Source organism: Salmo trutta, chromosome 15, assembly GCF_901001165.1.
Source record: "Salmo trutta chromosome 15, fSalTru1.1, whole genome shotgun sequence".
Classification (NCBI taxonomy): domain Eukaryota; kingdom Metazoa; phylum Chordata; class Actinopteri; order Salmoniformes; family Salmonidae; genus Salmo; species Salmo trutta.
The window spans coordinates 9,958,215-9,973,214 of NC_042971.1; the positions used below are offsets into that span (position 1 = coordinate 9,958,215).

Genomic DNA, 15,000 nt, shown 5'->3' on the forward strand with positions numbered 1-15,000 from the left:
CTGGGATGCAAAGGAGCAAGATAAATAAATAAATAAAATACAGTATGGATGGGATTTTAGATTGGATGGGCTATTTACAGATGGGCTATGTACAGGTGCAGTGATCTGTGAGCTGCTCTGACAGCTGGTACTTAAAGCTAGTGAGGGAGGTAAGAGTCTCCAGCTTCAGAGATTTATAAAAATGTCTGAACTTTCCCCATTGGCATTTCAATATTATTGGAAATACAGAGGTGGTATGCTAAGCACTGTCTGCAGGCAGAGCATTATGGCTACATGATGCCCACTGTCAGGCCAGAGCAGACTAGTTGGCACTATCGGCCAAGCTGCAAAGCCAGACGTCCGGTGACGTCTGTGCAAAAGCCCAAAACATTAAACTCTGTAATATGAATGAGTGGAGCAAACCGAGAGAGACGGTGATGAGCAGCAGTCAGTGATACATCCTGTTGATGGGTATTATTGTATACAGTGGTTACTTACAAAGGAGACGCAGGCAGCTAGCAATAGGATCCTGACCAGGAGGTCCTCAAACTGCTCCACCACCAGCTCCCATAGGGACTTGCCTGCAATACACATACAGAGAAATATAGTCAGTCACATGGCTGTCCGGCTATACATCATCGTGTCACACATGCCTAACAACTTAGTCAAGGCCTGAAAGTACTGTACATATGATAATCTGAACTACAGTAAATATAGCTCCCATCTGTTGATGATACGGGACTTCTATAGGCATACTGGTGTTCTTCCAGTTAGGGTGCCCTGTTCTACTGACAGTGTGTCTATGCATCTATATGGGTAGTGCTACAACAGTCAGTGTGTACTCTGAGGGTTTTCCCTAACTGCATCTCTCTAGTACAACACAGATGATCCCTAGGCTATAGGGCTAATTGTTAGCTTGTAAAGGAGGCACCAGAATCACACTGGAAAGGTCAATATTTACCTTCTTCAGCCGGGAGCTCTATCAGTGTCACATCACCATATCCATGGAGGAATGGAGAGAGAGGAGAAAGAAAGAGTTGGAATGAGAGAGAGGGAAAGAGTAAAACAGAGAGAGGGAGAGGGAACAGAACAAACAAAGACAAGTTAATACATTTGATTAACTTAGAAAAGGTTTTGAAATGCGTTTGACATGTGTATTATGGTTTCCAAAGGTGGTGGAGTGGCAATCTTTACCAAGGAACACCTTCAGTGCTCGGTTGTCGCCACCAAGTCTGTCCCCAAACAATTTGATTTGTTGGTTTTAAGCATTAAGCTTTGAAATTGCTCTTTGTTGACTGTTGCTGGGTGTTATCGTCCTCCATTAGCACCGACCTGTACCCTACCTGCCCTAAGTCTGAATTTGTCCTGCTAGGTGACCTAAACTTGGACATGCTTAAACCACCTGACCAAGTCTTCAAACAATAGGACTCCCTACATGTCTCAGATCATTACCAAGCCCACAAGGTATGACACCAAACACCCAGAAAAGGCTACTCTCCTTGACGTTATCCTCACAAATAATCGTGATAGTTATCAGTCTGGTGTTTTTCTGTAATGACCTTAGTGATCACTGTTTTACAGCCTGTGTTTGTAATGGCTGCTCAGTGAAACGTCCTGTCCTGATTTGTCATAGACGCTTGGTAAAAACCTGACCTGGTCTCTGTAAATCAGTATAGAATCAGCTTGATCCCCTCTGTCGAAGAAGCTAGGACCTTCTTTTTTTATATCTTCAGGGATATTGTTAACAAACACGCCCCCATAAAGAAAATGAGAATTAAAAACAGGTTCAGCCTCTGATTCGACCGTGATCTTGCAGAATTACTACCTCAAAAACACCATTAGGCAAAAGGCTCGGCACACAATGTAGAAAATAGTAAAAAATAAAGAAAAACCCTGGAATGAGTAGGTGTCCAAACTTTTGGCTGGTACTGTAATTGATGAGGCTGGGCGTCATGTACTGTGAAATTTGGTAGACAAACTGACAACGATTCGAATTTTGAATACTGAAATGACTGTACTTATCTAGTTGTACAATTTGAGTGCTGTGTAACAAATGGGTGTGTGTGTGTCGTGTAACACATGGAGTGTGTATATGTGCTGTGTAACACATGGAGTGTGGGTGTTTACTGTTGTTTAGTCACTTCCCAGGCCTGAGCGTGCGGGTGTGTGTGGCGATGGACGCAAAGCAGGAAGCGTGTGGGAGGGAGACAGGCAGCAGAACACACTGCAGCTGGCCTACAACTATAGCTACGGTACACCCACCACAACCACCCCTCTTTACATCACCAAGCATCCATCAATACTGTAGTCAGCACACCAACACTAACTCACATTGAGTGCTAAACATCCTACTCTAAAGTCATACTGGAAATCCTGGCAGTTTAAAAACATGATGAAAATCCTGTGTTTTGAACCAGTGTTTTGATTCTGCTACAGTAGGATTGCGTCGGAGGATTTCACATGGGGAGCTAACGTCACACACATGCCACGGAAATAAATAGAAAAATAATATAATTTCAGGACCATTGGAATTAGAGTTAAATCAGGATCTTTTGAATTCTTCCTACCAACTTTCTGATTAACCAGAAGGACAGGAAAAATGAGAAGTATTTTGATCATTTCATGTTAAAATACACTTTAATTAAATTGCTTTGTATTGACTGGGTCCGTACAGTACATTGAGAATGTAATGGCTTGTAGCAATACAAACGGGGGCATTGTGCTTTGAAGAACAGTCTGTCTTTCTATGTTTCCACTGATTATGTTATCCAAGTAGGCAGATTGGAGGGGCAAGTTGAAGCAGAGGAGAGAAAACTGTCATTGAAAACTGCACCAAAAATATCAACTAGTGAATGCAAAAAAAATAAGCAATTTCAGTCATAGCCCTACAGTTTGGTATTTCTTCTTAGTTCCTAACCAATTATCTGTCAAATATTTTTTTGCATCTTTTCATCATCATTTTTGCCTCATTCTCACAGAGCAATCTGTATAGCTACGATGACTCAATGTAAATGAGAATGTATTTAGTCATATAGAGACTCAAGGTGAGTTCTCTGCGCTGAACATGGTAAACCCTTTTGGAGAACCTCTCAGTGAACTGTGCCAGAGGCTCCTGAAATGTCTGTGCGAACTAGAGGAAACGGTCCGCTGTTTTCCTTGTACCGCTAGTCTTAATAAGCCCTTGTCCCTCTTACTGTGCCTCCCCACTTGTGTAAGGCTGGCTGCAGTTCCTAGTACTGCTGGCCTGGAAAGAGACAAAGGGAGGCTTGCTAGCCAGGAGCAAGGGAGGGAGGGCTGGAGGGGTTGAATGGGGTTCCCCAGCACACACTGTGCCAAGGATTCCCTCCTTACTGTTGTTATCTGGGTTGTGTCAGCCTCAGCCTGCCCAGGCACATTCCAACAGACTTCACCACGCCTCTCTTTTTTTCCCCCTCAGTCTCTTGCTGGCTCTCCCATGTCTCTCTCGCTTGATCTCCTTTTCTGCACCCCCCCCAAACCAAACTCTCATGCCCGCCCCCCTGCCCCCATGTGCAGACAGACTGAAAACAAGAGCCAGCCCGTTTTGACACTACCAGTCCAACCAGAGGGGAACCACTTCCTGGTTACAGTAACCAACAACAGAACAGAGGGATCCATGTCCAAGACCGTGGACAGCAAACCTGGGTTCAACTAGTATTTGAAATAATTTAAAATACTTTAGCGGGGCTTGATCAAGCTTGCCTGTAGCAATTGGCCAAACGGAATCTTTGCAAAAGTGCAAACCCCGCCCACCTGGTACTCCAGACAGGTTAAAGCCAATGTTTAGAGTAATTAAAACATTTCAAATAGTTTTTGAACCCAGATCGGATGATCAGAGATAGCAACAGAGAGCCAGGAGAAGCAACAGGAAATGTACCATCATGACTAGGACATGGGATGTGCTGATACAGTAGCTTTCACTATAGCTTCCTAGTACACTCAGACACACTTACTTCTTTAATTTCTCCTTTAAAAGCATTACAGCTCTAATCATTAGGCAGACTAATAAACTACACATCATAATAATATGGAAAGCACAGCAACAGGGCTAGATTATCGAGGCCCACAGCCTCAACTGTAAAAAAGTGAACGTTTGCCATGGCTAATTGGCTTGTGGACACTACTGGAAAACAGTGTTTCATTGGATAACGTCGCCAACGTCTGACCAAAACAACCACCCAAAATAACTTATGCAGTGCATACTGTAGGAACTTGATAAATCACTACACTACACACTGCCCCAAATGGCACCCTATTCTCTATATAATGCACTGCTTTTGACCAGAGCACTATTTAGGGAATAGGTCAAAAGTTGTTCCCTATGTCATTTGGGACACACCGTGGCTCTCTGGGCATCTAACAGCGAGCTCACCACCGTAACCCCGTAGACTAGAGCTACAGCTCATCTCATCTCTGAAACAGAGTGAACTTTACTGCTGATGCTGGCCTTTATAAAACGCTCTCAGGCCTCACTCAACTGTATCTGAGATAACTGCAGCCCTCATCCTCCACCCATTCTGCCAGTCACATTCTGTTAATGTTCCCCAAAGCAGACATCCCTGGACCGCTCCTCTTTTCAGTACGCGGTAGCTAGCGACTGGAACGAGCTACAGGAAGAAAAAAAATTCAACTGGACAGTTCTCTCTCTTCATTCAAAGACTCAATCATGGACACTCCTACTGACACTTGTGGCTGCTTCACGTGATGTATTGTTGTCTCTACCTTCTTTCCATTTGTGCTATTGTCTGTTTGTACCATGTTGTGCTGCTACCATGCTGTGTTGCTGTCTTAGGTCTCTCGTCATGTGTTCTGTCCTACATTTTTAATCTTAGCCCCTATCCCCACAGGAGCCCTGTTGCCAGGCCGTCAGCGTAAATAAGAATGTTCTTAAACTGACTTGCCTAGTTAAATACGGGGCGGCAGGTAGCCAAGCGGTTAGAGCGTTGGGCCAGTAACCGAAAGGTTGGTGTATCAAATCCCAGAGTTGACAAGGTAAAAATCTGTCACTCTGCCCCTGAACATTGTAAATATTAATTTGTTCTTATCTGACTTGCCTAGTTAAATAAAAGGGTAAATAAATACATTAAAAAAAAAAGGTTAAATAAAATGCATTTACAGTGGGATAATAAACGGTGGCCAGGAGATGCCCTGAGAGTTGGTCTAGTGCTGCACTCAGAAAAATAGCCAGTGTTATTCAAATAAATAGCAGAAGGCCATAGAGAGCAGAGCAGTCAGCTATAGCACTCTGTCTGAGAGAGACCCAGCCAGTCTGACACAGTGGCTATGCTGTGGGAATACAAATCAGGTCTAGAAAATGGTAGAATGGTGAACTCTTGCACCTTCCTGTGTCTGTCTCAAAGGTCTGCATGCATTAACCATATCATGTATTAGATGTGAATGGTAAGGGCCATAGACTTTAACACACTATGATTACTCCATGGGATGTCACTCATTTAATCATTCACAGTAATAGAAATGGAGGGTGGTGCACCTTCATTCCCAGGAGAGGCAGGGGTGTTGAAGCACGAGTGTGTAAGTGTCTGTATGTGTGACTGCCTGATTGGATAGCCCCTATCAGGTCAGTGTGAGGGCAGGGGATGAAGTTCAGTCAGTAGGTCAGTCAGTCATTACTACACTACAATATGGAGGTACAGATGGGGAGTACTCACAGTATCATAACTAGGGTGACTAACCAAATGTAGCAGGCGTCTTTCGACGCCTGCGCGGAGTCCCCACTTCCGTTTTTCAGGAGAAACGGAAGTTAAGTTGAAAATACTGTATCCCTGAAAACCAGAAACAAACACTTTGTCAACACCGCTAAGGGTGGGGTTAGAGGAAGATGGATCAGGGCCACCGCTGTGACAGGCCAGATGTTTATCTCTTACTAATTCAAAAGCCCAGAACCGGTTTCACACCAGGCTTATCTGCCCACTCGACACACACACCCCAGATGATCTCATGGATACCCTTTCCATGTCTCTGCATGCAATCTGAAGGAAGTTGCTAACTAGCATTTTGAGCAATTGATTACTAGTGTTAGCACAATTTTACATTTACATTTAAGTCATTTAGCAGACGCTCTTATCCAGAGCGACTTACAAATTGGTGCATTCACATTACAATGACTAGAAGTCTATGTAACGGCTAACATACTAGTAGATACCATAGACATCCAGTCATGGCACTAATGCTAGTTACCATTGGCTCGCAAAACTACCTCTACCTTCCTTCATACTAGAGGCAGAGACATAAAAAGGGTATCTCTGACTGAAGTAGAGAAAGGGCTTCATTGCCAAAATGCTGAAGCATCCCTTTAAGTAAAATAAAATGAAGTGGTATTTTTGGTGATTGTCTCTCAGGAGCAATGGATGGATCACTTTATGTCAATAAAATTAAGTACATTTAAAATGGTTGGTGTACTGGCCCTATAAATGGCAGTCGTTTTTACCCACAGATGGATAGAGATACAGTATTATCGTTATAAAATCGGTCCCATTATACGGCTGTGAACACATGGGCAGGGCCATTGAGGCAATCTCCATTTTGAAGTAGTCAATTTTCTTATTTTGTGTTTGATAAATGCATACATCTTATTTTGGTGACTTACCGCCACCTGCAGTGTTGGAGCCCTGAACCATTTATTGTGGCCACTAGATGGCACTGTTAAAACCATTTAGAAACCATAGCACCCAATTTGATGACGAAGACAACACTGATCATTCACTGATTGTTCCCAACTCATAGGAATCCCCACCCAGTTGCCTACTTTAAAAATGGTGGAAGCCCTCAATGGCAATGGACATGCTAAAATGGCTTACATTGAGGTTGGGTCCTCTATCCAGCTCTGTTATTTACCACAAATGACAAACGTTTATGTTTACTTTAAATGTCAAAAAACTAAATGATCAAAATTGTACATCAGCTTTAGTACTAATGTGTATTGTATTGGGAAAAAAGCTTCACATTATTTAAGGGAACATTTATATTTTTGTTTTACAGAATATACAAATGTCCTGTAATTATGCTGTTAAGGTTATATATTCTTACAGATAACATTATTTACATGTCTAATGATGTTTTCATGATAATTAAGTTGATATTTTAGTATGATTGTTGTTTTTTCCCCCCAATATTTCCATGGAAATCCATGTCTGTAAAAGATGTTGGTAGTATGAGGGTTAATCAGTTTGACTGAATGGCTGATCAAACGCATGTGTGTGCGTGTGTGCAGCTCAGCTCTGAACTGCTTCTGCTTAGCTCAGTGACTCAACATATATCTCAAGAAGGCTGCAGTGAGTCTGTGACTGACTGCAGAGGTAGGAGGAGAGAATCAAAAAAGAGGGACAAGTTAGCACAGGATCCCTGATACTCTGCAGAGTAATGCATAACAGAACAGAGCCAGACAACACCTCAAGGACTAAAGACATTCTGTTAAACTCGCCTCTCCGTTCGGATCTCCGATAGACAAGTCCCAAAATGTTATATAAATCTGATCTATTTAAACAGGAAGGAATAAGATCATTATTTGCAGTTGCAATGCAATATAATTAAAAGAATAAACAGTGATATGAAGAGTGCAAGTGTGTAAGGGGCAGGGTTAGTTTGACAGGAAGTAGTATGACAGGAAATAGTAGATAAGTGGCAACTTTCCAGCCCGGTCTCAGAGCAAAACGTATTATATGTTACTAGAATCCCTGTAACTCTGTTTAGTATGATATGTTACATTATTTGATCCGTTTAGTATGACATTATGTTGGATAAGACAGTAGGTTATATAAGGCGAAAACAAAAGTAGGGTAGTCGGTCGGGCATAAAATGCAAATGTCTAGCAACCCAAAGGTTGCATGTTCTAATCTCATCACGAGAAACTTTAGCCCACTACTTACGTAGCACGTTAGCTAAGCCTTCCACTAACTCCTAGCCTAGCTTGCGACCTAGCTAAAGTTGGCGACCTAGCCACCTAGCTAACATTAGCCACAACAAATTGGAATTCTAACATAACGTATTGCAAATTCATAACATATTGTATGAATTGCAATTTGTACAATATAATACGAATTCTAGGATGTAAGACCATTATTACATTGATAGGCCAATGTAATGAAAAAGATACTAAAATGGTATGGCACAGATTTCAGTAACATATAATATGTTTTGCTCTGAGACCTGGTTGAACTCTCCCATACTGTACACATTCTACAGTGGAAGTCACGGTTGGACACATACCAAAGAGCTGTGTCACAGGACATGCACCAACACTATGCTCCTTTTCCAACAAGGAAATAGTAATAAATGTGAGTAAGAGTTGTGGTTACACAGTAATATATTGCCCAATGATATATTAAAGCAACAGTATTAAATAAAACAGGATGTTTTAACAGAAGCCAAACCCTAACACCATTTGAGGAACAAACATCAAAACATGAAGAGCTTTATATACCGTACCAGTCAAAAGTTTGGAAACACCTACTCATTCCAGGGTTTTTCTTTATTTTCTACATTGTATAATAGTGAAGACATCAGAACTAGGCTTCCCTGTGGCTCAGTTGGTATAGCATGCCTTCCCTGTGGCTCAGTTGGTAGAGCATGGTGTTTGCAACGCCAGCATGGTGTGTGCAATGCTAGGGTTGTGGGTTCGATTCCCACGGGGGGCCAGTACAAAAAAAAATCCATGAAATGAAATGTATGCATTCACTACTGTAAGTCGCTCTGGATAAGAGCGTCTGCTAAATGACAATTTTTTTAAAAACTATGAAATAACACATATGGAATCATGTAGTAACAAAAAGTGTTAAAGAAATAAAAATATATTTGAGATTTTTCAAAGTAGCCACACTTTGCCTTGACAGCTTTGCACATAATAATGGCTGGAATGGAATGGCATCAAACACAAGGAAACCATGTTGTGTTTGAGCCATAACCACGAGCTCCAGCCATAACCACGAGCCAATCCTACCCAATTGCGACTCGTTTCAGGAAACTAGGCGTATGTCGTGTGTCACTACGTCACAGCATTTCTGTGTTTTTGGGCAGAAATGCCTTCTGGAACATGTGCACTTTCCTGTGCCTTAATAACAAACGTGTATGCCATCTGTAAATACAATTGCCTAGTTGGTTTAGCCACAAAAAAAGCCAGGAACCTTCCCGCTAGCCATGTTTGGCTGAGATAATGGGTGGGCTGAACATGCCAAGGGAGGAGTTTGGATTGGTCTGCCATGTAGCACGTTTCTGTCTATAACATGAGCTGGTCAGTATGTGTAGGTAATCCTTTCTAACACAGCTTTTTTTTTAAAGATATCACATAGTAGAACTGCAAAAGTGTTGCTCTCCACTTTCTGGAGGACCGAGTTTTGAGCTAAGGAGATGGAGAAAATTCTGGCGTTTGATTGCAAATATGCAGAGGGAGTCAAAAAGAGAACACCCAGACGGCTGTTGTATAAAGCACCTGTCTCTGGATTACATCTTCAAACTAAGAGCAACCATGGAATCTGTGACAGAGAGGGATAAGTGTCCATCCATGTATAAGGGTAAAATAGTTTAGCTATTTTCAGATATTACACGGTTCTAATTTAGTCAGAAAGTAGTTTTCATCACAAGTTAAAGCGTACTGTTAGCGAGCTAGCTAACGTTACGTGTATGATCTGTGTAGTAATATTATACATATATCAGAGCCATTTGCATTGCTAGTTATAGCCTAATGTTAGCTAGCTAGTTAACATTGAACCTGGTTGGTTAGCTATCTGCAGATTCATGCAGGATAGTAACATTATGAATTTGGATGATGGCTCATTGTTTAGCTAGCTAGCTACATGTCTAAACAAAAAGATTCCACTATGCAAGTAACCATTTCAATTGAAATGTTCATGATGTCACTGCGACAACCGTTGATAGACGTAGCTGGTAAATTCGCTCTGGCTATCATTCCGATTTCAGAGCATTCTCGTAAGTGTGACAGAGCGCAGAATAACTGACTTATTTACGAACGCTCAACACCCGTTGAATATGGCCGGTGTGAGTAAACATTGGCAAAAAAACATAATTCAATTGTTGCCAAGCCGGTCGGTCACAATAAAGGTGCCACCAAACTCCTGCGGTCTAGGGTCTGTTTTACACACGGTACGGTTAGGTTTTATAAACATGAAGTCGGCAGCATCAGCTTGCGGGCCCATTTCCCTTACAAACACAGGGGTACAAATGATCCTTTTTAACCACCCTCTATGGGGGTGGGCGTGCATGCTGCACACGCAAGTCACCACTCACGCTGCTGCAAGTTCTCAAAGCAACAACATCCTTTTCTAGCACATTCACAGGGGCGAACTTAGTGATTACTATGGGTTTCATAGTAAAGACGTAATTTAACTGTAAAAACATATTACCTATTAATCTGCCATGAACACAACCAGTCATGTTTCCATCTGATTGTCAAACAAATCACTTCAAAAAAGGTAGATGACCTTCGCACGTTCTTCCAAAATAATTCCAGCATCCAAACAGTACACTGAACCCGCCAACTTTCTTTCAATTCGCAATTGGCTGAAACTATCTCACTGGAGAAAGCGTCAGAGCGAGCGAAACAGCACCTGTCTTACAATATGTAGCCTGTGTATCTGATGTTGTCTGGCCCCCCAAAAAATATGACATGCCATACTCTTTTTGGCCAGACAGAATCAGATACATGGGCTACACCATACATCTCCTCTGCCTCGACAAGATTGCAGTATTATCAGCAGCACCTGTCTTTTTACTTTAAAGAAATACATTAACAATTTTTTGGGGTTCAAATGAAATCTTTATTTTTCCTGTCCCATCCTGAAAGCAGCTTAATTTCAATTAAGCTGCTTTTGCAATCATATCATGTGAAACAATGTACGGGAACTCGAGTAGAGCATGGGGGGGGGGGGGGGGGGGGGGCTCAAGCGGAGAAATTATTTTGTAAAAATGATTACTAGTATAAAAATAAAAACAATTGTAAAGACTATGCCCAGCTCACAAGGTCCCTTGACGTGAGGAAATTGCCTCTTCTGCTTAATGGCAAGTCCACCACTGCACGTTCAGAGTGGCTTCTATTACTATGCACACACTGAGTTGCAGTCTTCACAAGACACACCAGCAGACAAAAAGTGAGTGTGTATGTCTGGCTGTGCACATGAATGCTTAGGAGAGTGGCTGTGCATGCAAGTGTGTACGGCTGTATGTGTTGCAACCTTCCACCACCTCCTCCCCTCATGGCTTTGTAGAGAAGGTCACTGAGGCACGAAGACCCCGGCCAACTTTCCAACATCTGGGAGTGGGACCAACACAGCTACAGCCAACTACAGTATTGTACCTAAAACATGATGCATCTGGAGCTAGGAGTTGATCTCAGCGCACCAGTAGTACTCAAAAACAACGAGTACAGTTTGGAGCTACTGTCAATGTACCAAGTCAACACACAAAAACAAGTACAGTTTGATCAATCAAATCACTTTATTTCTGAAAATGTATTGCTGTGAATTTTTTGGGGAGAGATGACATTTGAGAGATCGAGATCAAGGTTGCTTGAAATGCCCTTTTCAAGATAGAAGTGAAGAGACCACATCAGCTAGTGTAGAACATCCTGTTTCACAGTAGAAAGTTGTAATGTTAGTGCAAAACCATTTGACTAGTTTGGCTGTTCCTCATAACAGGAAGGAAAGAAGAGAAATACTCTGCTTATTAGTGTTTGTCACTGTGTGTATATAACAAATAATGAAATCCAACTCATTAACTGACAACCAAGTTGACCATATTCAAGTCATCAACCTACCAAACGTCCCAGTTTTGAGAATGAGATAAAACACATTGTTGAAACTTTTGGTCTAGTCTGACCAGAAAGCCATAACAAAAATGCTTTTCCACCCCTAACAGTTTCAAAATAAAAGAGGATATGGCCTCTACAATGATAGCACAGGTTTGACTAGGGGTGAGGGCAGAAAAAAACAGGCCTAAAACACAAGTCTGTGTACTAAGCTCCGATAACAAAAGCCACCAACCACCACTGCCAGGGCATTGGTTTAATCTTTAACCTTTGACCTCGGACAGTAATACCAATGGTGACGATCTGGATTAAAATGGGGTCTCCCCTCCATTGCCCATGGTCGTGATAATTAGGGAATACACGTGGCAAAACATTTTACAACACAAAAAGAGCAAGACCAGATAGACCAGTCCTTTTTAGTTTCCTAATGAACACGACCCCGGTGGTCAGACACTCCATCCAGGGGAGTTCCAGGGCCAGACATAGCGTGAAATAGGCCTCCCGTCCTGTGTTGACGTAGGAATGTTATGCCTGTGTCTACAAAACTTGCACGTCATATATATCCCACTGGAACGCTGCTAGTACCTACTACAGCGGAGCAGGAAACAAAGTGATCAGAGGGGGTTTCCCCGAGTTCATAACCTTTTTTGGTTACTGTACCCCCCCAAATCTATTATTCAATAGATGTTTCTCTGCCACAAATATGCCCTTATTAGCCTTCCCCTAAGGACAGCCCAGCCTGTCCAGGTACCCCCAGAGGTAAGATTACAGGACTTGTTTGTTTCTGGCCATGTTGTCTTTGTGTAATGATTATGGCTATATAATATGTCTACTGCATAGCTCCTGTATGGAAACAACCTGTCCTCGTGTCAGAGAGAGAGAGAAGTAATCATGGAGGATTTGTAACAGAAATGCATGCCGCCCACACACAGAACAGTGGCTCCCTCCCTGCAACAAACACCAAACTCACATCAAGTCATCGCAGTCAACAACAAAGGTAGGTTGTGGTCGGTTTGTCAGTAGAGGGAATGAGCCATTCAGTATTCTGCACACATAGTCAGCTGAGACATGTAGCTACTAAAACAGCTAATAACAACACAGCTGTTTAATGTGTTGTTGGCTGTGTTGAGAAAGATATAGGCCACATTCAGTAGGCAAACAGTGTGGAAGGTTGCAGATAGAAATATCATGAAAGAAAGAACTGACAAGATTGCTTATTCTACATGTCAGATAGGCATGTTTGTTCTACTCAATATATTTATATCTGAACGTTCCACAATGTTGTGCCTTGGTGAACGCAACCCTGGTTTACAGCCAAGAAAAGACAGGGTATTCCCTTAAGCATTTCTCTGCACACGCGAGAACACACACACACCACAGAGAGAGAGGAAGTCAGTTCACACAGCTAAAAGTTTAAGATGCTATCTGCAACAAGACATTTATTTTTTCCATGAAGTCATCAAAGCCACAGGGTAGGTCTGTGCAACAAAGGACTGCTGTTTCACTCTGACAACACAGTGGCTCTCCTCTATGGCTTAACGACACAAGCCACCATGCAAATGAATGGCAGGCCATAGACTCAGAAGGAAAGCAGTAACGGTGTTGACGGGTGCCAAGTTCAATACAACACAAATTAAAGAGCACCAGGTCTACATTCTAGATTAGGGCTTTAACTGAGGGATTAAATCCAATAAACTCGTGGAACAAAAGAAGTTCAACATTATGATGCTGCAGCATCAACACCTTGTAGCCTACAAAAAAACCCTTGTGCACATTGAGCGATGGCCCTGGAATTTTGTCTGCAGATCTCACACACAGGTATAGCTTTTTCTCAGAAGGAAGAGAGTTTCCTAATTTGATAAAATGTTCACATTGTCATTATGGCACTAAGACCAACTATGTGGGTGTGCTGTGTTAAGCATGTCGTTTTGGCCTCCGCTGTCCCTCCAATGTGGGTGTCATAGTGGAATACAGAATTACCACCCAAAATATCACTTAATGCCACTCGGGGAAGCCTAAAACCCAAACTGAAACTGTTAACAGTATTACACAATACACTAATATTATTAATATGTTGTCGTTAATGAACATGACATGATCAGTATACCCAAAGCCTCTCCATAAATCCATTCAGAAACAGATGTGATATATTTCCTGCCTCAACACAGGCGTTAGATTAATAGCATATCCTATTAATAATCTGGTTCACGTTTTTACACATAGTCCGTAACCGTGATGAAAAGCGTTCGGTTCAGTGACTCGATCGTGCGTCCTTCCCACACACACAACTTTGTGCAGAGCAAGAAACGCAATGTTGCTCGGTAAAGTACGACAAAGGACTTCAAAACAGCGGTGAGTAGTCTCACGCATAAGATCAGTCTAAATATGTAGGCTGGAAGGCACAATTACAGGCTGTAGAAGACTGATATTCGTGTTTTCAACCTGTGCGTTTAATAATAAGGCGCGGGGAAATAGTTTCACCAATTTCCCTAAACTGGGCAATGATATCCATGCCCGTGATCGAATTGCATTCAACACTCACGCAAGTAAACTGAATAAACAGTGAAAATACAACATCATAAACAATGTTTGTTACTCACCGTTAGGTCCATATTTTTCTAAATTGGATTTCACTTGTTCAAGGGTGAGTCCAGTGTTTTCATTCACACTAAAGTTTTCTAAAACTTCAGATGCGGATTTAGTGTGCGCGTTATCCATCTCGGAGAGAGAACTGACTAGCTAAACAATTAAATTAAAAGTCATGTAGTTAAATATATAACATATATTACGACAATAAAGGACTAATAAACAACAGTAGTTTTCTAACGATGTGCCTTGCGTTCAGACTGCCAAGCGGAGGTGGATCTGCCTGCGTAGACCGTCACCTGCCTCCTCTTCTGCGAGCCGACGATTTGATTCCGGATTCCTGTTCGCGACGCTGCTATTTCCCAATGAATACAATTGCAGTCCGCGCTTCATCAAAATCAGAAGGTGTGCTGTGTTGGTACTGCCTCTCCCATGAGTGAGCGTGTTTGAGCACTCCCTTGCGTTCCTATTGGCTGTCATTACCTGAGTGGAAAGCGTTGCTCAACTCCCACATCCTCTACAATACATCCTTTTGGCAAGCCAAATATGGAAGCCCTTGTCTTCTTGGTTTACATAGTTTATGCACTGCATATGATAAGTCACAGGAGGTAATACTATATCATTCTCAAGTTACATATATG

The 15,000-nt window shown here is 42.1% G+C and overlaps 1 protein-coding gene across 2 annotated transcripts in view; it reads right to left on the bottom strand.

The window, feature by feature from the left end:
* LOC115148446 (sarcoplasmic/endoplasmic reticulum calcium ATPase 1) overlaps positions 1–14,779 on the bottom strand; it is an 80,209-nt gene extending 65,430 nt beyond the window's left edge. The window contains exons 1-3 of one of the 2 annotated variants that reach the window (XM_029690339.1): positions 14,374–14,779; positions 941–958; positions 478–560 (exon numbers count right to left, since the gene is read on the bottom strand). In XM_029690339.1, coding sequence (XP_029546199.1) covers positions 478–560; positions 941–958; positions 14,374–14,491 — 219 coding nt within the window. In that variant the 5' untranslated portion in view covers positions 14,492–14,779. The remainder of the gene's footprint in view (positions 1–477; positions 561–940; positions 959–14,373) is intronic. The other variant, XM_029690338.1, reaches the window with a different exon arrangement.
* Between the last annotated feature and the right edge of the window lie 221 nt (positions 14,780–15,000).